Source organism: Phymastichus coffea, unplaced genomic scaffold, assembly GCF_024137745.1.
Source record: "Phymastichus coffea isolate CEN01 unplaced genomic scaffold, Cenicafe_Pcof_1.1 PCOF00062, whole genome shotgun sequence".
Lineage (NCBI taxonomy): Eukaryota > Metazoa > Arthropoda > Insecta > Hymenoptera > Eulophidae > Phymastichus > Phymastichus coffea.
This window is the reverse complement of record NW_026706873.1, coordinates 1,326,717-1,351,063: the sequence shown is the minus strand read 5'-3', so window position 1 is coordinate 1,351,063 and position 24,347 is coordinate 1,326,717. Positions and strand designations below refer to the sequence as shown.

The 24,347-nt window shown below is 39.8% G+C and overlaps 2 protein-coding genes and 1 long non-coding RNA gene across 3 annotated transcripts; all 3 read left to right on the top strand.

Annotated features, from left to right (window-relative positions):
- The first annotated feature begins 509 nt into the window (after window positions 1-509).
- LOC131667011 (zinc finger and BTB domain-containing protein 41-like) lies at window positions 510-3,646 on the top strand. Its single transcript, XM_058940161.1, has 7 exons — window positions 510-546; window positions 1,976-2,038; window positions 2,118-2,195; window positions 2,277-2,366; window positions 2,433-2,546; window positions 2,619-2,848; window positions 2,915-3,646. The coding sequence occupies exons 1-7, from the start codon at window positions 510-512 to the stop codon at window positions 3,371-3,373; spliced, it is 1,071 nt and encodes a 356-aa protein (XP_058796144.1). The 3' UTR covers window positions 3,374-3,646.
- A 2,740-nt stretch (window positions 3,647-6,386) lies between these two features.
- LOC131666893 (uncharacterized) lies at window positions 6,387-7,845 on the top strand. The gene is made up of 4 exons (XR_009302147.1): window positions 6,387-6,505; window positions 6,815-6,947; window positions 7,019-7,103; window positions 7,174-7,845. It is a non-coding gene; the product is annotated as an uncharacterized LOC131666893 (long non-coding RNA).
- A 1,920-nt stretch (window positions 7,846-9,765) lies between these two features.
- Window positions 9,766-10,852, top strand: LOC131666892 (uncharacterized). Its single transcript, XM_058939951.1, has 2 exons — window positions 9,766-9,884; window positions 9,950-10,852. Exons 1-2 carry the CDS (start codon window positions 9,818-9,820, stop codon window positions 10,447-10,449), a joined length of 567 nt encoding a protein of 188 aa, XP_058795934.1. The 5' UTR covers window positions 9,766-9,817; the 3' UTR covers window positions 10,450-10,852.
- The last annotated feature ends 13,495 nt before the right edge of the window (window positions 10,853-24,347 follow it).

Below are 24,347 nucleotides of genomic sequence, written 5' to 3'. Positions count from 1 at the left end.
CTAGAATAATTGTGAAAATCCGAACGCTGATATTATGTTGTATGCGTTGGTAAATAAAGTATTTTTATATCTACATTTACTTCTTCAAATGAATTTAGAGATTGAATATTGAGTAATAACTATCTTACAAATATTCCATGTAATCCAAGCATTGTATATGTAATAATAATCTCTGTATATTTATTTGAGTTGGTTCCTTTGATCTTTCCTACTCATGAATGTGTTGTCAGAAAAGATCTAAAATTTCAATAATCAAGTCTAAAATGTATTACCTGTGTCTTATCTATGCCGCGTAACGTTAAATTTAAAGTAGTCAGTGGACAGGTGCCTTCGAGTCGTCTTGCTAATGTGACTTACTCAAACATGCCACGCGAAATTTAATATAGTTTTAATATTAACCTGAATTATTGTTCATATTTCAGAAATTGAAATTGAGGAAAAATTCAAGTACAATCCGCAAAAAGTACCACGACCTGACGATAGCATTTCTCTGTCATCCTTAACAAACAATGGAAAGGGACACCAATGTTCCATTTGCAATAAAAGGTTCATTACAACAAATTTTTTGAATACTCATGTGGTGGAACGTGAACTAAATAAACTATTCGGTATTTCAAAATTATTTAGAAAAATATTACCAAACACATCAAAGTAAATCATAAATTTTCAAAGAGCTTGAACGAGAATGGGAAAAGAATTAAGGCAAATTTGAAAAACTTTACAAATGTGAAAGTTATAACAAAGCCTATGTGTCAAGCATAAGTTTGTTAACATATAAATTGACGTTTAACAACACGAAACCACTCAAATGCAACTGTAAAATACAGAAAATGAAAAACATAGAAGTTGAAACTTACGTGATTGCAACCATCAAAAATTATGATGATCATTGAATATTGACGATCGTAATATTATACAATATTATACAATTCTATAAGTGAAAATGTTGTTTCATAGCTGAAGAATCGATAATCTTCTTGATGAGTTATACAATTCATATATTATACGTGAAGTATACTGTTTGTCTTTAAATCTAAGTTAAATTTTAATACATTTTGGATTAATTGATTGTATTGATTTAATCCAACTAAATATTGCTTTTATTCCCTGTATATGGACATATTGATCTATCGAAAGTACACAAGTCATCGATATTGGAAGTACCAAAACAATAAGTGAACTCTATCTATCATGACAACTTTTGTCAGCGGATTAGAATGTTTCATTTGTGTTAAAAAAAATACAAAACACCACTAGCTTTGGGCAATCATTTAGGAACCAAGTTTGTCAAGACATTGAAGAAAACGTACAAATGCAAGCATTGTAATAAAATTTACGAATCATGTACTTATACGTGGGCTCATGAACTCAGAAGGTAGGAGTGCAGAAACGCTCCAGGCTTTTTATGAGCTCACTGTCATTTTTCTAGCAAGTTAAAAGTAAATCTCATTGAGTAAATTTTATCGTAGCATGACCTCAACAGACGTTCACAATATAGAAAAGAGAGTCCAAAAGAGCATACAAGACCGTATAAATGCAAAATACTTATAATATAAAAAGCTATATATATAGTAGACATTAGCCGTCTATAATAGGATCAAAAAAGGCACGAATGAAAATACAAGTCACAGCGCCACGAAAGGGACTTGATGCCATTAATATGCGAGAAATCTTTCATGTATTTTATTTTAAAATACAACGCAAGTAGTAAATTAGTAACAGCGATTTACCTCCACTTTTCTTCCTAACAATACGTCAAATCTTTCAACCACATAACAAATTTATGCACTATTTCTTTATTGCTCATTATTTTTCAATTAACAAGTAAATGATATTAAGTCGCATTGCATCGTTAGCTTTTTCTTGGCCATTTTTGTGTTTTGGTTATTTTAACAGCGCGTATAGTCGTAATAATATAATCAAATGTTGCATGCATGTCAAAATTAATAATCAACAAATTTTCTGTTTTTCATAGGAATTCGCAAAATTTTAAGGAACAAAATAAAACGTTGTAATCCTGAGTCAAATAACGAACTAAGTGAGTAATGTGTTAGAGTATCTTTTTGATTCGAAATTATAATCTCCATATGCTATTCGACATTTGTGTTTGTTTTTAGTCAACCATGCAATTTCGATTAAAAATATTAGCAACAACCAAAGGAATAATGACAAACTATACTCGGAACAAATAACAGGTAACCGTTATTTCCTAATTTATATTAGAAAATGCTGTTACAGCTTCACAATTTAATTCCCAATGTGTGTATAATTTTCAGAAGACTTTCTCATACAAGAAGTACGTCACATAAAAGAGGAAGTAATTGATGTCAACGAATCATCTAACCACGAGATGTCGGAATATTCAGGTAAATGATTTTTCACAGAGAAAGAAAACTATACGTAATTTTTCTACATCCACCAAAATTTTTTAGATTATGATAATATCATGTACGTCGATGATAAATCGGCAAATGAATTTTTTTTTACCGAGTCCATAAACGTGGATGCTCCATGTGAGGACAAAACTAAATCCCACAATGAAGCAGGTACTCAACATTGCACTTAATTGAAAACTAAATGAAGGCATCGATAACTCGAAAATGATAATTATTTTCCAGAACAATTGCACGATTTAATTGTCTTCACGTGCACAAAATGCCGAAAAACAACGAATAACCCGGAATATTTCGTAAAAAAGACCGACTTGCAGTGTTCCGATTGTCAGGCAACGATGAAATTCCAATGTCCTCGTTGCAAACTTATGTTCAGAAACTTCGACAACGCCGTCAGGCACGCGAAGCAAAGCTGCCCGATCGGCGAGTCCACGAGTTTATCTCCAATGTTACTGGTACGAATTTCCTAATTTTGCAATCGGAAGTGACAAATCCGCTAAAAAGTAAATCCGTTTTTTCAGATCGAAACGAAAGACAACGTACATAAGTGTTCAGCCTGTGGCTACAGGAGTGCGAGCACATTAGATTTCCGTCGCCACATCCGGTTCGCGCATCCGAACGACGACTCGGCGTACGCGTGCAGTCGCTGCTCGAGAAACTACAAATCACGCGACAGTATGATGAAGCACCTGCGACTCTGCGGACGAGAACCACACATCGTGTGCGTGTTTTGCGGCTACAAAACTAAGCGTCGCGAACATCTTCGTGTGCACATGCGACACAAACACCCTGATCCAGAATCCTGCCATGGGGGTGGATACGATTGTCCGAACTGCAACAAGAAATACAAATATTTGATGCCCTTGAAATCGCATTTGAAGATTTGCGGAATGAAGAAAGCTGAGATTGATAATCTTGCCAAGAGTACACAAGGGAAAGAGGCTGAAGAGACAACGAACACCACGAAAGAAACGGAGTAGATTTTTTTTCAAATCGTGCATTTAAAAGTTACTTAGACTGAAACTAGACTTGTTAAACGAAATAATAGAAGAATTTTAGCCTCAAAAAGATTCTAGAGGGAAAAATTTATTATGGCCTAACTTTCATTTGGAATTGATTTTTCTGAATAATTATTGTGAAAAATATAAATAAACATTTTTGCGACAAAAAAAAACATTAGTTTAATTCGCTTGATTTTTTCATACTATTTTATTGATTATACTTTCATTAATATAATTTAATATAGTTTAGAATGTTTATTTAAAACGTATTATTTTTTTCTTTTATTGTGTCTTCAAGATTTCTGTTTCACTTATCAACAATCTAAATTTAGCTTACAGTCAATTCAGACGACAACCAACTAAAAACAACCACTGAAGGCTAAACAACACAGGTAAATAAATAAATATCCATCATTAACAAAAAAAATATAGTATAATTTTTAAAATTATTTTTTGCAAAGGTCCGAAATACCGACTTCATTTCAAAATGCAACAATAAAAAATCATTAAAATCTACTGAAATTTGTAAAATGCTCGAATGCAGTTCGCTTTTTATTTTACCAATGCACTGAATGCACGAGTATTTTTCCAGGTTCTCAGTACTCACACTTGCATGCTGCGTATCGTAGTCCGGCTTATCAAAACGGGCAAGCTGAGAATGTGTCGAAGAAAACGACGTAAAAAGAGAAGAATCATTTGCTTATGACGGACAAAGCGATTAAGTTTCATAAAAAAGACCTCGGGCTGCAGAAATCTTAAAATACATATTTTATCGTAGCATTGGATATCGAAATGTTTCCGCCAGATTACATAGTTTTTGTTATTACGTTTTTACAAGTAAATTACAAATTAAACGCAATGTTTATTTAAAAATGAAAAAATATAAATAATTATTTTTTTTTCTAAGCCGTGAGTCATCATTTGATTTTTACAAAATTAAATTCAACAAGGAGTATTTGTTCGTTCATTAAACGGCACATCAATAAAATTTTCATACGAAAAAACTTACACTTCTAATTTACTCCTTACGTTAAATTATTTGAAGACGCTGAATACACGACTATAATGATTCACATCAATAAATAAAAGTTATTTCTTTTCAAAAAGTTATAAAAAGTTATAAAATTCCTAAAAAAATATTCAAATTTCCCGCTGAGCCACAGATAACATTCTAAATTCATAACCTCTTGAAACATTAAGCTCCAACGGTTTTATTGTGAAATCCTTTTTTTTTTTTTCGTAGATACGAAAACAAGTATCGGTCGGTCGCTTCAATGTGCTCTTGTTTACAAGTTTCCGTTGGCGACTGCATCAACTTTTCATAAACCCATAAAATCACAATTTATTCAACTATTTTCAAGAAGTTTCTTATTTTTTCAAATTTATTGATATTGTTCATGTTTTATAAGTTGCAAGTGTTATACTTTAATTTTGAAAACCAAGCAAGAAAACTCACTATAAGTTATAGTGAAGTGAATTCTTTATAGGTTATGGTAAAATAGAAGTCGTATTTAGAGTTACTGAAATCGTCCAAATGAAATATCCTTCAATAGAAAACGTTTAAAATTAAAGCATATTAATGTTAATGATATTATCATAATTAAATAGATTAAATTATTCGGTATAAAGTGCATTTCGAGTAATTAAACGTATACTCTGGAATTTAATTTAATTTTATAAATGAAAGTAATTCAAAGAAGTCATTCAAACGCAATTAATTTGTAATCTTTTACTATGTTTAATAGTAAGCATATGGCTTTTAGGTACATGTAATTTTAAAGTACAGTTTATATGTTAAACAAAATTGACGAATTTACATATTATTATTACTTTTTAATTTTTGAGAGAAGCTCTTATTTAAATATTTTTCTGTGGTAGTTAAAAAGAAAAAAATATTGAATTTTAAATGGTCACCAATTATCAAATGTATGTTTCTCAAGTTCAGTAATTTAGCTATTATCTATTGTACATTTATTAATTAAGGTATTAAATTTCTTCATTATCTAATTGTAAGTTAGGAACATTAAACTATTACTAATATTCATAAAGATAACGAATCTTTGTTTTGAATTTCAACGATTGTATCACTCTCCTTAAGTATTTAAAACAATTTTTTAACGTGTATTTTTTTGTTTTATTACTATGTATATTAATATGTATACTGTGTACTATAGACTATGTACTATAAATATGCATATTTACAAATTAAATTATTTGTAAAAATAAAATAAAATAAAGATTTATTATATGTATATTGAGACTTAAAATTCTTATTTTTTGTGGTTTGTTTTTATTTGTCTACGATTATGTTTATGTTTTTTATATCTTGTTTTGTCTTACAAGAATGGCTAGAATAATATTTGCTGATTCAGTTAATTTTAAGTTTAAATTTTTTTTTCAGGCTGTTCTGAAATCCAAGAATAAAGTAATAATAATCAACATCCTGTACTGACAGTAAAACCTATAGCATAACTTTGCACAATTATAGACATGGGTGAATGAAATATTCTTCAATAAAATTTGACTCATTGAAAATAATAGAGCTAAACCAATAATTAGAACAAAAAAGATTTGTTCAACTTTCTGTTGGTTGCACGAAAGTATTAACACGAATACAATGAATCAAATTGCAATTGGTATGGACTTGCTACAAATTTTTATGTTATGTTACTTAAAAAGTACAAAACGTATATGACATTGATGTGGATAGTCTTTGACCAATCTTATGCTATTTATAAAATTAATTGTAAGTATTACCATCATTTTGTCTATTTTAACTGTAATAATAGAATCCAATATTATTAAATATTTTCAATCTTAGATATTTTTAGAAACAGAAATTGTCCTTCGTGCTTAACTTTGTTTAAATGTCCAAATGCCAACTGCAATAGCTCATCTGTGGTTATTATTGATCTTCATAAACATTTCCATGGTGATTGTCAATAGCTGCAGTTTAAATGCCTCTACTGCAAATATTTGCTAAGAAATTCTATGTGATTGGCATTAGTTGGCACTGCGAACACTCAGAAGTAGTTGTTGTTATTGACTTCTTGAAGTTATTGGAAATTAATATGAAATAATAGAAATTTATTATTATGGAATAATGTTAATGTAAGTTTTTAAATGCTTGCATGAATGACAAGTATGCTATGCTTTATGTGACTTCATGTTAGAATGCTTCAAGTAATACATTCTTCTTTCACTCTCCATAGTGCTAAATAAAAATACTATACAAAGATGTGAAAGTAAGTCCTTAATAAAAAATATATACAAGATACAGTACAATGAAATGAACGATGTATGTATTTCTTATTAAGGGCTTACTTTCATATCTTTTATTATTTTTATTATATTTGCTTAAAGTAATATTTTTTTATAGAGAAATATCTAGCGACCGAGTTTGCAATTTTTTTTTTTCAGACACACATACCTTGGGTAGAAATAGATTAGGAATTAAAGGGACCGACTTTTCCAATAGAATTAAAGGAAGCATTTGTTGTAATTAAAAAAATAAAAATTTATCAACTAAACCGTTGGAGAAAATTGAACAATGGTAAGTGTTCTTTCATAAACTGGTCAAATTTATTTCTATACATAATGATTAATAAAGTTAAATATTTTCAGAAAATTTAATCATAGGCGAGAATGTAAAGCTCTTTCAAGTTATGTTCGGTGTTCACCAATAAAAAAACAAAGTTATCGAAAATAAGTATGTATTATAAAAAAATCGCAACAACAGTAACTGTTTTTGTTGAAAAATGTATTTTTAATTATTCTAGAGAATAAAAGAAGAAATCCCTTGAAACCTATGGACGCCAATGTGAATCAAGCATCAACACCTAGCTTCAAAAAGAAGAAACGTCCAGACTCAATACTTACTCACAAGTTTTCTCATACTAAGAACGGCTGCAATAGACGATTTAAATACAAGAGCAATCTCTACCGGTACATGCTATAGAGTGCCAAGTAAAAAAAACCATTCAAATGTGAATTGTGTAACTACGAAGCTTCTTATGCTGCAAACATTAGAAAGCATTCCTGTAGTTATCACAACGATTCAATGACTGTTGTGTTGGATATGCGTAAGAATGGACAGATTTGGAAACTGCCAAAGAATTCAAAATTTGATTCTATACGAAAAGAACTTGGTTTATCCAATTAGTTCTCTTTTATGTTTCGAGTATTCAACAATATTCTTTTCGACACTCCGTGCGGAAAGTGCGTTTTTTCCGCACGCTCGGCAAAAAACGTGCGTTAAAAATCACACTTCCCATACGTCGTATCAAAAAATACGGTACGGCACATGTTCGGGAAAGAGTTTCTCGTCTCGTGTATCTTTCCACCCTCGCTTCGCTCGGGCGTAAACGCCACACGAGACAAGAATCTACTTTCCCGCACTTGTATCGTAATGTACTATTTTGGTTCTATCTGGTTATCTATTATTTATATTTTTGTACTTTTATCGCTGTAATTTATGTTTAATTTATAAAAATGTAATAAATAAATGCCCAAAGTTATTTTTCTCTTAAAAACATAAAAAAAAAATGTTATTTTTCTCTTAAAAAGTTATTTTTCTTTTTCTTATTTAACGATATTACCAAATGTAAGCTTAATAACTTTTTATTACTAACTACTATTAACTCACAGTATTAATAAGCTGAAATCGATAAACTTTTATTTCAACTAAAGGTATGAATAACAAAAATTGATTGTAATAAATTACTACATCCGAATTTTAATTCAAATGTTTTTTCAGATGAAAATTTTTGCAGAAAAAAGTCAAATATTATAAAAACGAATGAATTTGTATGAGACTGGTGCCAAAGTCCTAAAAATGTGAAGATTCTAATTCTGAACAACCGCAAAGAAAAAGAAAAAAACTAAAAAAATAGCATATTTATTGTATATACATAAAATTTTTAATGCAAAATCTCATTTAGATAAATATACTTTAAGGTCGTAATAACCAAACATTTTTTTCAACTGAATTAGACATCAGTACAAAACAATTTAAATACACAACTCCGGATTACAATCAATCTTTTGCATCATACAATTTCCTGAAGATCTAGATTAAAGATTGGTGCATAAGAAATTTTAAAAGTTCAAATACTTGTTGCGACAGTTATTTTACTAACAATACAGTCTTAACGGTTACTTAAAATATGGATGCTCTAAAGTACTGCCGCACTTTAAGTTTCCTTATTGCAATTATGTGGCTAATAAAATTAATATGAAAATTCAATTCAAATATATCTTTGATAACAATTCTGTTTTTGAAAAATACTAATCACTGATAAATAAAGTAGAAAAAATATAATTATTAAAGAATTGAGTCATTACCTGTATGGTCTATAATCGTGTGATGATTTCGATATGCAATCTTCATACGTAATTATTTCATGTTTGTAAAACATCATAAATCCCTTTTTTAACACGTCCTCTCATTGCACTTCACGGCATGAACATCTAACGATTGATTATTTTTAGTTTTGATAATTGCGACTAGAAAAATAAAGTCAGAGTATCATTTTACAGAAAATATTTGTTGTTTCAGATGGGATAAAGATTAATAGAATATTTGTCCGCTCTTTACCATCGCTATTACCAAGTTTCATCATCCCCAACAAATATCCCAATCGGAAGACTAATTAAGACGTACAAGAAAGTTTTCATCATATATTATTGTATACAAATAGCTCTTCTTTAGTTTTCGGCAAATATAATCATGTAGTATATAACGATTATTTTAAAGAAAATTATAAAATTGTGAAAGCTTATGAAAAGACGCCACCTATCAGCTTGACTAGATAAGTTACCATTGAATCAATGCAATGGTATAATATTGAATTATTGAAATATATACCTTTTTCCTCGTTATTACACATACACATACTGGATACGAAACTAGCGGGACAATTTTCTGTTTCTTGATGTTCTATACCTACATGTAGAGGTACCTGAAGATACGTTTCCTTGAGCAAAGGATTGAACATCATTTTTGAAATTATATGTTACTTAGCTATAACTTATAATAGAAAATATGTATTTTTACTGATATATTCAAATTAACAGTTTGTCAAAGATTGAATGTCAATAACATTTATAAAATAAAAATACTTGATTAAACAAACGTGTTGTTTTATTCATAGGTTACTTAGTTTAAAAAATCTACAAAGAATCCTCTCAAACCCCTTAACAAATATCATATACAAAATGGATTTTCATGCTTATGTTATAATCCGTAGTATCTGATGCACGTACTAATCAGTTCATGCTATAAAGTTTTTCATTGCAATACTTGATATGAAGTTTAGAAACGAGTAATTGAAATTAATTGAAATGTATATGTGCTTATTTTTTTCAGATCTGTTCCAAAAAGAAAATATTGACAATGCTCCAAACGAGCCAATTATAAAAGTAATGTCCATCATACCTGTCGATAATTTGAATGTAGACGAATTTCCTCTTTTCTCTACCCACGAAGAGGGTAAGATTTTTTTTATTTTAAATTTCATTTATATTTAAATATTAACTAGAAAATGATCTTGCTAGATGCCACTGAGAACCACTGTTCTATAAAACGCGGCCGACGTAGGCCACCTGCAAAGTCTGTAAGACGTAGTCGACGTAAACAACCTAAAAAACTCGACATAAAAAAATCAAAAGAAAATTCTGGAAAGCGTCGCATGGGAAGACCATCAGTAAAGCCCACCAAATATGATCCAAGTAAATTCAAAAATACTATAAAACGGAATCGAGGTAGACCCCCCAACTATCCGATCAAACTTAAAATGTCAAAAGAAAAACGTAGAAGTTGCAGGGGAAAGGAAGAGATTCCATTTAATTATAGATGTGGTCATTGCGAGCGTAGAGAAAGATATCCGTGTGATATAATTAATCATAACCATAACGATCATGCGGGACTTGATCTGCATATGATGTACTGGGATGAAGACTGCAAACAATGGAAGTGTTGTGAGAAAGTTGACGATTTTCTAAATGATGCACCACTCGTAGAACAAACAGAGGAGAATCAACAGGATGTTCAGTAAAAAAAAGTCGTTTTTTTTTTACTTCAAAATTATTTTCAATGTTTTTTCTGATTGAAGGCATCTGAAAAAGCGCTCTTATACTAAATATTACTTGCTTATAACTTGCTTATAACTTGCTTATAAGCGATATTCTACTTATATTATTGGAAATGGGAGTTTTTCAAGTAAATTTAAGATTTTATTTTGTTATTTGAATTTTATAATTGTTATTTCTATTTTCATGTCGATAGATATATTTACACTCATAGCAATTAGTTATAGTTTTAAACTACACACACACGCGCGCGCGCTTGCGCATGCGTCATTACTGAAAATATTGCACTTAATGCAATGCTTAAAAAAGACACTTTTTTCTTTACATTTATATTTTTATCAAAATATTAGCATGATCATTATGTTATGTTAAATGTACGATGAAATGAATTAATAAACTATTATCTAATGAAATAAAATGATAAATGATCTTGTTGTCTTTAATAAAATATAAAAGTTTTAGAACATTTTGTAATAAAAACTATTGTTTTTGTTTTTGCTGTACCTGTCATACATTGTATTGTCCACTTACGCAATATAAAATAACGCAAGTTTGTTTTCGCTACAATATAATATACTGTAACGTTTAAACTATTAAAACAATATTGTATATGCATTATAAACGTAAAGACAACAAATATATAGATAAAAGCTACATCGACATTGTATTCCATTTATAATATAGGTGAATCTTTGTCTCGGCTATCATCGTTAAACTTTGAAAAAGAAAGTGCTCATGGAAACTACATGGAAATACATTTGATAAAGAAAATTGAGGAGCTGTGTAAAATATTCATACACATGTCATTCTACGTTGAATAAAAAATTATAATTCATGTACTAAAGTTTTCACATCTTTTTTCAGGTCAGTTCGGATAAGCTAACAGACAATTTTCTAATCTCATTCATGATTCGGTTATACTAGAAAGTGAGTATAGATATTTAAGCCGAATAATGAACCAAAATATTGACTTAATTTTATGAATGACAATATTTTTTAGAAGATAGTATCGCTTCGGCAAACCCATCAAAAAATCGCTAAGGAAGACTCTCAAAAAAAGTTTAGAATATTAATAATAAATTGGAAAATCTTGAAAATCAGGAGACAATTTTGACAACAAAACTAAAGAAAAAAAAATGTATATGTATCTTAATACCTCAACGTCACAAATGCCCTAATACTAATTGTAACCATCCATACAAACATCCATGTACTCTTATCATCTCGAATTGAAATGCCAAATTGATCAACATTTCAAGTGCTATTATTACGACCATGTTGATTATTATCCTGACAACATTCACCAACATAGCGAAAGTTGACAAAAACAGCAAAAGTCTAAATGCATCGGCACTGTAACTAACAAGCTCGTTTCTCGTTAATAAAAATATTTATTTTATTTATTTTTCACTTAACATAAGATAGAGCACTATATGCTATGCACGATGGTATGGTGAATTTTAATTTGCAAACAAAATGTAAAAAGACTGAATTCGTTCATTTAATAAAGTTGTTAATGTGTCATTTCAGCTGTATTAAATTTTTTTTCATTTAATTGTAAGTTTCTAAATGTTCCATTGTACGGTGTTGTCCGCTTTATCAGTAGTAGAAAAAAAAAGAAAACAGCAAAACCTGCTCTTTTATCCGATTTTCGATAATTACTAACGCTTGAAACCTGTCGAAAAAGTACTAAAAACTACGTGTTACGTGCATTTTAAGTGTTTAAAGCAGTAAACATACAAAACAAAACTACATTGACGTTGTATCTTGTTGATGATATATTAGTGGATTTCTGGTTCATGCTTCAAAAAAGAAAACATTCCTAGAAAATAAGCATGTGCCTGGGGAAGGAAATGAAGAAACTTACCCATCAAAACGTACGTACATCGTTTCAACTCGATTAATGAATTAAAAATTAATCGTTTTATTTTCTAACGCTTTCATATAATTTTTCAGGTCAGTTGCGTCAACGAAGACCGCTGGAAAAATCTCAGAATGGAAATAACAATGAATTACAACATCTTGAAATCCAGATGACATCAAAATCCAGGAAGGACAGGAAGACACGGAAATACCCAGTGGATGCCTTTAAATGTCATAATAAAAATTGCAATCGTTCATATAAAATTCGAAATAATTTTAAAGGACATCTCGAATTTGAATGTCAAAATGATCCCCACTTCAAGTGCAATCATTGCGAATACCTTTCTTTTTACCGTGTAAGCCTTCGTCGGTATAATCAGAACATGCGTAAAAAGCGAAAGCCCAAGTGCATCGACACTTTGACCAACAAAGAAATTCTTTGTTAGCCAAAAAAGATCTTTTCTGGTTTTAAGTACAAGGGAAAGTTTAATACTTTTTTTGAAATTTATTTTCTTATGTTCTTTGTTACGAGGCGATTTGAATACAGGATATTAGTTTATCTTTATTACTACATTATTGTTATTAAAATAAATCGCCTCCAAGGAGATGCCTACTACTAGGTATAAAAGGTTTTATTTGGTTCATAAAGATTTCATTTTACCCATCATTTTTATAATTTGTATTAGAAATGTAAGAAATGATTCAGGGGCACTTGGCAGTGAAAAAATTTTCCATGATTTTTTCACATATTTCAAGAAAGTGACATATTTAAACGATGTTTGATGCTACGTACGATTATATGTAAGCCCAGCGCATTAGTCTACCGAATAAAGATTTTTCTGCTTAAGATCGTACCATTTTTTCACAAGACTGGTTAATGTTTCTCTGCTAACAGATATTTCAAATAGCCAATAAAAACTGTTAACAAATATTTGACTTCTTAAATGATATTAAATTCAATGTAGAGTTGCATTTAAAAAACTGATTGCAAAATACAAATTCCAGTTTTTTATCGTCGAAGTCTTACAGACTGTCGATTCGCTTCATTGTTGCGCAGCTTTTCTTACAGCCATTGTGCGCTGTTTGACTTTTTTTGCATCTCACACGACACCAAAGAAAAGTTCATCCACTAACCATTCGACCTTTCAAATGTTACAGGTATTTGGGTGCCATACGTACCAAAGACGCGCCGTAGACGACGACCGTTCAAGTATGATCCGCCAATAGCAGTACCGAGTAAAGTAAAGGGTCGCCCATATCGTTGTCCCAATTGCCCGAAACGCTTCACTGCTAAGAGTAGCGTATTACAGCACGTACGTTACGATTGCAACAAATTGCCACGCTTTTCTTGTCCTTACTGTAAACAACTTAGCAAATGGCCATTTGCACTTTACAAGCATATTAGGAAGGTACATCCCGGCAATAGAGTCTTTTGCAATGACACCTTGAGCTTGGATGAGGCCGAGCTAACGAATATGTAAAATTCTCAGACAATGTTGTAAGATATATATGGAGAGAGTTGCGACGGGGGAGAGGGAGGGGAAAAATAACAGACGGTATTTCTCCGGTCTCGCACTGTCGCCAGCGGCGCGCAGTCAGCCGAGACAACGTGTGCAGCTTTGTTTTGTTTAAGTTGGGCGCCAGCTACCGTGCTCTCGCGTTAGGAGAGCGTGGTAGCGCTGCAACGTTGGCTGGTTCTCGGCTCGGTGGTCCTGCTGGTCGCTGTGAGGTCGGGTGGTTCCCCGTTGCCTCTCTCCTCGTCGCCGTCGGGGTTCTTTGCGCGCGTGGCCGGCTATCACCTGTGAAGAGTGAAGCGGGGGCGCGAAGTCCTAGGCGACGATTCGGTCGAATCTAAATCGTATCGAGCGAAGGGGAAAGAAGGGGGGCAACGGGTGGTTTCCAAGGCCACCCACGGCTGCGGCTCGTTCGGCTAGCTAGATGTTTCGGGGCATGGCGGCTCTCAATCCCAGAAGCGGGTACATCGAGGGGGGGCGTCGCAGGGGCGCCCCGGTTGGCGGCTAGTGGTTCGGGGGATGTTAGCTCCTTCCCTGGACTGGTGGCGTAGTGGCGGCGACGGTGGCTACCGGTTAGGCGGTGATCAGGGCAGTCGCGTACGCGCTTATTAACCTCAAACCGATCACGAAAGCTACGGGGGATGGGGCGATCAAGTGGGTATAGTCAATAATAAGTCGGATGTAAAGATAATTCGGATTTATTACGCAAAAGAAAAACCCCAGGTCAACCCCAGTGGTCTACCCGTTGCTATGGTCAGCCTAATTTGGGTTATCGGGGACGCGAGTGGCGTACTACAGCGCAAAGGTCGGCTTAGGCGAATAATAACTCGGTCGAACGCTTCGGGCTTCAGATACTATTCGGATACGTGATGTCGGTTTATCTATTCGCGGAAAATTCCAGCTTGCTCAAAACAATTGCGCTCCGGAATCCGGCCGGCCACGCGAAGGCTAACTACGGCTCGCGGTGTCGACGATATTTGTAGCGACGATCGCGAACAAAATAAAAGCGAATGTATCCGAATCCTACCGGTCGAATGAAGGTCTAACGCGACTGGTGCGATGTTTAGATCGACTCGGAAAGGAATTCAGAGACGCGTACTCGTTTCACGGATGATAACAACACGGCGACTAGAAACTATCCCCGAAAGGTCGGTGGCGAAAACACATGCAGCAACGGCAACGGGCGCGCGAAGGTCATGCGGGATTCCGTGCGCGAACATTCGGCGGTCATGCGATTATTTCAGGTGCGGAACAAAGAAACAGCGTAATAAGAAAATTCGGGGATAACGGCAAACGTTTTCGGTCAAGACATAATGCGCGCGAAGGTCATGCGGCACTCCCGAAAACGCGAGCGTTCGACAACTTCAAATTGCGGACAATGATTAAACGTCGGTTCGACCAAGGATTTTCGGTGGCTAACAATAAACGGTCGAATATTACTGTCGGACGCGCGAAGGTCGTACGGCACTCCCGAAAACGCGGCGGTCGACAATGCGCGGCAAACTCGCGATTATTGATCATGCATAGAAAATCGATAGTAAGGGAAGGGTACTTACTCTTGTGTTATCGTTATTCCGTTAGATTTATTCTATTAATTTTACTCTATTATTTTTCTGTTATTTCCGTTATCGTTATTCCGTTAGTCCTGTTATCGTTATTTCGTTATTCTATTATTTCTGTTATCGCTATTTCTTTATTCTATTATTTCTGTTATTTTTTCGTTATCGTTATCCTTTTATTTTATTGCTATTCGTTATTTCTGTTATGCCTACTTCTATCACTAGTTTCTTCTACTATTTCCACTTTCACTGTCTCTTTATGCCTACTTCTATCACTAGCTTCTTCTACTGTTTCCACTTTCACTATCTCTTTCTCTATTTCTATCACTAGCTTCTTCTACTGTTTCCACTTTCACTATCTCTTTCTCTATTTCTATCACTAGCTTCTTCTACTGTTTCCACTTTCACTATCTCTTTCTCTATTTCTATCACTAGCTTCTTCTACTATTTCCACTTTCACTATCTCTTTCTCTATTTCTATCACTAGCTTCTTCTACTATTTCCCTTATTCTCACTCACTTCTTCGTACCGCGCAACAGCGAGGCTCGGCGGACGTCCTTCCGTCGAGGCTTAACGGTTACTACTGGCGCGCCGTTTTTCGGCGACGCGCCGCTTCTCCTAGTTTACTTCCCCTTCGTTGTTGCCGATTGGCTAGCTTGTTGCTAAGCCAGGTCTCAGCGCCGTCTATATTATCGTTTTTTACCCGCGCAATTTATTTATTGGTCGGTCCTTCGCGCCTAATTTGCCTACTGGTCGCGAAGATAGCGTCGGTTTTCCCTCATTAGTTCGACCACCCCTAAGCTGATAACGATTGGTCAGTCAACTAGCGTCGCTTGTCTATCTTCTTCTATCTACCGCTCGTTGGTCTTACCGATTCCCCTCGCTCGCTTCCGATCGGTCTAGCATCGGCGGTCTCGCTCGCTCTCACGCGCTCGGTTGCTCCTACCTCTAGTCTAGCTAGGCCTGCCTTAACTAACGGGGGCTTGCGATCAGCTGATCGCGGCTGAAAACTTTAGGGGCTTCTAGCTCCCCGGGGGAGGGTCGGATCGGGTCGTGAGTGCGCGGGGGGTTGTACGCGAGCGTAAGGGTCGTGCGAATCGGTCAGGGAGGTTTCTAGAGGTCATAGTTCGCGAGATCCGGGAGTGCGTGGGCGGGTATGTGCGGTCGTGGCTGTTCTGCCGCATTGAGCCGGTAGTATGCTTTTCGTGTGATGACGCATCATCACATAGCCCCCCACTAATCCGGTGCATACACATGCACCGTGATTACTGGTGATCTACTCCTGGCTGGTCCTCAGCTACTGGTTCAGTGACCTGAAAAGGGGGGTGTTTAAGGGATCGGATTAGGGTTAAATAAGAGTAGTCAGATGTGATTAATAGGCCCGGAGGCCGGTTTATTATTCCTAGTTGCTACTAGATTCTTCGCCCCAATTCAGACTGTGGTTTCTTCTGACCCTCTCTAAATTTCGGCGTTCTGCCGCGGCCATAGCCTCCACAGCCTGGCGGAGTCGGTCCAGCTCTCGCAGGCGGCTTTCGATGTCCTGCTCTTCGTGAGGGGTCTCAGCGCGGGGTCGATTGTGGCATGGGTTGAGACGGCTTTGGCGTCTATTGTTGGGAGGGCGTGGAATGGCGCCGGTCGATGGTCCAGGTCTATCCATGGTAGCTGGGTGTACTACTTCCTCGTAAGAGGGGGGTGGGGCCTCTGGGTGCACCATCTTGTATGTTGGCCGGTTCGCTGTTGTAGTGTCCTGGCGACGCCAGTATTCCTCAGCACATCTCGGGCAGGTTTCCACTTCGGTGCCCCTCCGACCACAGTTGCCGCAATAGCGGTTAGCTTCGGATGGACGCGGGCAGGTTCGGTAGCTATGCCCGGGCAACCAGCAGTTAAAGCAACTGCGGCCAGGAGGGTCTATGGTCGGATCCGTGGGGATTGGTCGCAAATTCCCGAAGCCTGCTCCGGTATCTCTGGGGCGGGTTTCGAAGTTTGTCCAGGTGCGGACGCCTCGTGATGGTGGTGTGCGGGTTGGGGGACCTGGCTCGTCGCTGGATGCGTCTGATTGGTCCACTGCGCTCACTAGATCATTGTACTCGAGGTGTCTTCTGATATTATATTTTTTTCTTCGGCCGTTTTCCCCCCTGATCCTTCTTTCTTCTATTCCGCGGATTAGGGTGGGCCTGTCATCTACGGTCCGCGATGTTCGGTTGTTATCTACGACCGGTAGCCACCCCGGGTGTGGATGGTGTTGTGGTGATGCCTCGCTTTGGTTTTTCGTTGGCGAGTTTTCGGCAGTGGTCGGTGTTGGTTCCCTCGGACTGGATGACCTCCTGGTCTCCGGAGTCGAATCCGGTCTGGTCGGTCTCGTTTGGTGTATGGGGCTATCCAGGCCTTCTCCTTTTGTCAGGAGGACGATCCCCGATTCGTCCGAGCTCTGACTGTTTCCTCCAGGTTTCTCGTTCGTTTTTCCGACGAGGCCTGCCAGATGCAGTATCTTCTGGTCGTTTGTTGTTTGTTCCTCCGGGGGAACCAGGACCGCTACTCTTTTGGCGGCCAGGGTTAGTCGGTCTTGCAGTCCCAGGCGGGCCTTCTCTTTTAGGATTTCCTCCTCTATTTCCATTATATACGAGGAAATCGAGAAGGAGGGAGAAGGGGGCGTGGTTCTCTGGGTCTCGAGGGCCTCCGACACTTTTTCCTCTTCATCCGATGAGGACAGGGTGATTGTCTCTGGCAGTGGAGCGGCCTCCGTTGGCTGGAACTCCCGGTCCGGTCGGTGGTGTGGGGACCGTTGAGCGCGTGTCCCAAACTTGGGAGGCATCGTTGAGTCTGTAAATCGAAAAGGTTTTAATTTTCGGTCAATGGGGGAGGTCTGTTAGTGAAGGTCATCAACTAGCACCAGTCGTGCGATGTTAGTCTGGTTAGTTAATTAGTTTGTTACGCGACCTACATCTCCCCCCCCCCCCCTTTTTGTAAAACTAGAGAGGCTTGCCCTTTCTAGTTCTCGACTCAACATGATTTTCGGGGCGTGATCTTACTTGTCTAGTTCTGTGGTCTTAGCTACGCGGTGGTCTTTCGGTAACTAACTTAACATTTACCGGGCTTTCTCCTTTATAAGGTTTTAATTGGGTAACGTGGACTTTTCCTATTTCCTTGCCGGACGTATTCTCGATAATGTACACGTTGTCTGATAGCTGTTCCTTTATCCGGAATGGTCCCTCATATTTCTCGGCTAATTTCGCCGAGAATTGGTTGGCCGCATTGGATAGGTGATGAGCTTTTCTCCATACCAGGTCTCCTATTTTGCATCTTGTTGGTTTCCGACCTTTATTATAGCGGTCGGCTATCTGGTTGTGGGCTTGGTCCAGTCGATCTTGAATCGTTTCGCGAAGGTCATCCAGTTTCTTCAGTCGGTTCACCCATTCATTTGGGTCTGATGTCACTTTAACTTCGGTGGACTCTACCCTTCGGCGTAAGCTCTTTGGGGGCTTTGGTTGTCGTCCGAAGTTTAGAAAGGCTGGTGACGTCCGCGTGGTCGACTGTACTGCCGTATTTATCGCATAGCGGAGCTCGTTTAAATGTTGGTCCCAATCCTTATGGTTGTTGTCGACAAAGGTCGCTATCATGGTCTTCAGTGTACGGTTCGTGCGTTCGACTGGGTTGGCTTGCGGATGGTACGGCACGGTGGTGACGTGCTTGATACCATACTCCTGTAGCATGGTATCTACGCATCTGTTGGCATATTCCTTGCCGTTGTCGGTTAACAGGTAATCCGGGGTCTCCCAGCGAAACAAGATCAACTCCTCGAAGGCTCGGGCCACGTTCTTTCCGTTAGCTGCTCGTACCGGCTTCAGCTCTATCCAACGAGTGAACAGGTCTTGGAACACTAGTAGGTATTTATTCTGGGTCTTGCTCCTGGGGAATTCCATGGTGTCAACTGCAACTACGGCCCATGGTCGGTCGATATTCCGCCGGCCCATTAGGCCTTGAGGTCCTAGTTGGCTGGCTTTATACTTTTGACACTTTTCGCAACGGGTCACGTAATTGTACACGCTTGAATACATCCCTCTCCAGTAGTAGTCTTGAGCAATTCTCAGATAGGTCTTTTCAACCCCTAGGTGTCCAGTCGTTGTTAAGCAGTGGGCATCGTACATTATTTGCTGTCTGTATTCGTCCGGTACCACAAGCTTCCAGCTGGTCTCTCCGTCGGTGACCGGGTCGGTCGACTCATCCAGTCGGTGATAGTACAGCATGTTGTCCTCGACCTTCCAGTCCGGGAATTTTGCTGGGTTCTGGTTAACATCCCATCGCCGTCGTAGGTACCAGGTGTCTTTGATCAGTTTGAAGGCTGATACGGCATCTGGTCCTGGCGACATTCGTGATAGGGCATCGGGCAGATTATGTAGGTTCCCTTTTCGGTGTTTCACAGTGATTGGCCATTGTTGTAGTTCCAGGATCCAGCGGCCTAGTCGACCTTTTGGTTCTTTGTTGTTAAAGAGCCAGGTCAAGGCACTGTGGTCGGTCACTACGGTGAATTCGTAGCCTTCTAGGTATGGCCTCAGCTTGTTTATCGCGTATATCACTGCCAAGCATTCCTTTTCAGTCACTGAATAGTTACGCTCCGGTCCTGTCAGGGATCTGCTGATGTATACTATGGGATGTTCGCCGTCGTCGAATTCTTGACTCAGTACCCCTCCGATGGCGAAATCACTCGCGTCGGTCTGGACGGTGAAAGGTCGACTGAAGTCGGGACGGGCTAATACTGGAGCTTGCGTTAAGGCTTGTTTCAAGGTTTCAAAGGCCAGTTGTTGTTCCGGTCCCCAAGTATACACTTGGTTCTTCTTCGTTAGCTTCTGTAACGGGATCTTAATTTCGGAACAATTCTTGATAAATCGGGAGTACCATTCCACCATCCCTAAAAAGCTCTTCAATTGCGTGACGGTGCGCGGTATTGGGAATTCCAGTACTGGTCTAGTACGGTCTGGATCTGGTCGAAGTCCGTCATGGTCCAGTAGGAATCCCAGGTAGTTGAGGCGAGAGCATCCAAATTCGCACTTCTTAGCGTTGATCTGTAGGCCAGCATCATTGAGTCGTCTGAGGACTAGTTCTAAGAAATGTAGATGGTCATCAAAGCTCTCGGTTGCTATTATGATATCATCCAGGTACGGGAAAACATATGGTTCCCAGTCTGGTCCGAACAGGGCATCAGCCAGTCGTTGGAACGTGGCTGGTGCGTTTACTAGTCCGAAGGGCATTACAACAAACTCCCACAGCCCTTCACCAGGGCTCGCGAAGGCTGTATATTGGCAACTATCTTCTTCCAATGCAATCTGAAAATAAGCTTGTCGTAGGTCTATCTTGCTGATGTATCTGGCATGCCTAAGTCGGTCTAATATCGAGTCCATGTTCGGTAGCGGATATGCGTCCTTGCGGGTCACCTTATTCAGGTCTCTGTAGTCAATGCAGAATCTCCATGTTCCGTCGGGCTTCCGGATCATTACTGGTGCGCTTCTCCAGGCACTCTTGGACGGCCTTATAATTCCTAGATCATACATTCTTTTAATCTCTTCTCGTACAATTTTCTGCACTGCTGGTGACATTCTACGTAATCCTTGCCTTACCGGTTTAGAGTCTCCTATGTCAATCAGATGTTTCACTACAGGTGTGCGTCCTAACTGGTCAGTCTCAGGTGGGAGCAACCTCTCTATTACTTCGTTCAGCTTTGCGGTCTGGGCGGTCGTCATTTCGATCAACCCCGCACATTCCGCAGAGAAGGTTACAAATTCGTGGGGTTTGCGAGGCCTCAAGTGGTGCCATCGCCCCCCACGTACTCTCCATTTCTTGTCCTTAAATAGCAACACCATGTCCCATTCGGTCAAGAAATCTAGTCCAAGGATGATGGGTGGTCCGGTCAGGTTAGTCATAGCTTTAAAGTTGAACCTGGCCGTATGCCCATCGCAGCTCACTTGGAGTGGCAATTCTCCTTCCGTTCGCTCAATTACCCCGGTCACTCCCTGTACCTCACTGAAACGCGGTATAAGTCGGTCTCGGTACTGGGCTGTGATCGAGGGTCCGATGATAGATACTGACGCGCCTGAGTCTATCAGGGCGTCGTATACTATCTTGCCGATAGCGATAGGAATAAACAGACGGTTGTCGCAGTGTGCGCTTTTAACCGAGAGGGTCCCTGGCGTATTTGTAGCCCCATTACTGGTCAGTTTCGGACTCGTCTGGTCGATCGGTTAATCCGGCGTCGAATGACGTAGTCGTTTCTGAGCAGTCGGCCGGCCCGCATAGCTGGGTGTCCTCCTCCCTTTGCGGGTTCGCATTTGACTCCGAGTTATTTTTGCTGTCCTCGGGGTCAGCGAAGGTCACCGTCTTTACCTTGGTGCCAGTGTCTGTCCCACCTGGCTCCCAGGGTCCTATCGGTCCTTTCGGCGTCCGTCTCCCTGAGTTATCATGGATGTCCTTAGGGCCAACGGTCATTGCTTCCTGCTGCTTCGTATTCCTGGGGTCTGCATCCATCTGGCCTGACTCCCAGGAATTTGCTTCACTGTATTTCCCCCTGGGGCCTACACTAGTCTGGCCTGACTCCCAAGGGTACTTGCCTACGCTGCTCATCGTCCCCGGTTCTGAGTTATTTGTGCTGTCCTCAGAGTCGGGTGAATCTTCTCGTTTCTGCATCGCTCTCCTGGGGCCTACACTAGTCTGGCCTGACCCACAGGAGTTCTCTTCATCACTCTTCCCCCTGGGGCCTACATCCATCTGGCCTGACGCCCAGGGGTACTTATTCGCTCTGCTCATCGCTCCCGACTCTGAGTTAATTTTGCTGTCCTCAGAGTCGGGTAGGTTTCCTCTCTTCTGCGTCGCTCTCCTGGGGCCTACTCTAGTCTGGCCTGACCCACAGGAATCTTCTTCGCTATCTTTCCCCCTGGGGCCTACAACTATCTGGCCTGACGCCCAGGGGTACTTATTCGCATTGCTTGCTCGCTCTCTTACGGGTCGGTCGCCGGAAATCTGGTCGTTGCTGGGCTTAGGGTCCGATCTTTCCACGGCCCGGTCAGCAGGGTCCAGGTTTTCCAGTTTCCTCTTACTCAGGGGCGGGTACGTTGCATTCTCCACCCTTGAGTCGGTCGGGACGCACTTGGTCGGAAGTTGCAGGATGAGGGTGTCCGGTGTCTCGAGCGTCCGCAATAGTCTGCTTAGAGGCTCGTCATCCGTCCAGAGAGGTCGGTCGATGGGCATGTCTGACTCCTCAGAGCTCGTCTGCAGGGTCAAGTAAGGCGTTTCGACTACGTCCTGGTCCATAGGCCCCAGCTCCGTAGTCGCGTTTCCTCGTCCAGTGCGCCAACTCTCTATTTTCTCATCCTCTTCTCTCCATTGTGCATCCGTCTCGAAGCCCTTTATCGCAGATTGTCGATGACTCGGGGAAGTAGCGGGCTCGCCTGCTCCCCCGAAGCCTCGTTTCCCAGAAGCCCTGTACGACGATTACTGCAGTTTTTGCAGAAGTCAAAGGGGGCTCCTGGTAATTTGCATACTTGGCAGAACATTCCTCGTGCTTCTCGCGGTCTTTCTCTTGGAAATAGTGCAGCTCGTTTTGGACACTGTCCTGCCATGTGTCCAGGCTCATAACAGAAGTAGCATTTCCGTCTCGGGCATCTTCGATAATCGTGGTCATCCGGGCACGCTCTACATTGGTCAGGCCTATACGGCTGACGGTCTGGCTGGGGCGGCTGAGGGCTGACAGGCGGTCGTAGGGGGAGAATCGAGGGTCGTAACCATCGAGACTCATACCCTTGATCTAGCTGCGAGGGATTCGAGTTCGTTGGGCCGTTCGCAGGTGGAACGGTGACGGTCGGGGGTGTCGGTGGTAGCCCCAAATACTGGTGCGGGTTCATTGACGACATGACCTGAGCTAACATCGGAGCGTCAGGAGGTTCCTTGGGTACCGTGGTCGTGTTGACCTTCACGGGTTCCTTGGTCTTTGGCTTCCTGTCTGGCTTCGGTGTCAGGTCCGGTAAAGTCTCCTGGCTCCGGTTCGGTTCTACCTTATCTGAGCTTATCGAAGAAATCTTGGCCGTTCTTTTGCTGGTCTTCGGGGCCGCTGCTGGGAAACGAGTCTTATTCGACGGAGGATGATACTGTTCATCCATCTCCTCTAGGTTCTCCCATTTTCGCCCATAGTAGGTTAGGTCGCTGAAATGTCGTATGGACTTATCAGCCATATACCGCCTATAAGCTGGTAGCAAGTTGCGCTGGGCTATCTTGATCTGGGTTGAAGTGGAGAGTGGATGTTTAAAGAAGCTTGCGATATGTCGGAAAGCATCGAGGTAGTCGATGATGGTCTCCCCCGGGGCTTGTGATCGACGTCGCAGCTCCTCTTCAATGTCGTCATCGGTCAACCTGCGTCCGTAGTGGTCTCGCAGGGCTCGCTTCAGGTCCTTCCAACAGTGGATTTCTCTGGCCAGGCTACGGTACCAGGATGCGACTTCTTTGGTGAACGTGGACGATATCACGTGCAGTAAGTCGCCGCTGGTCATTCCGGTCCGGGCCTTAACTTCCTCAATCTGTCCGATAAACTCTTCCGGGCCGTCTGATCCGTTATATCTTATCTTCCTGCTTTCCAGTATCCTGATGTTCCTCAAATCACGTTTAGCTACATCATACTCCTCATAATGCCTGTCTCGATGTGGGCGCCGTCGGTCCGGACTACTTTGGAGGTCGCTCGAGTATTCTGATTCGCTGGTCTCGGATGCGTAACGTTCAGGCTCACGCCAACGGTCGTGGTCACCCCTATGATGATGGTGTGACTGGGCCTTAGCGGGTTTGCGGCGGCGGGCTGGACTGTCTCGTTCACTACTGCTGTCTGATTCCGAGGACGAATCCCTACTTCGATGGGAATGTCTCGAGTATCGGTCAGTCCTCTCGGGCCTACGT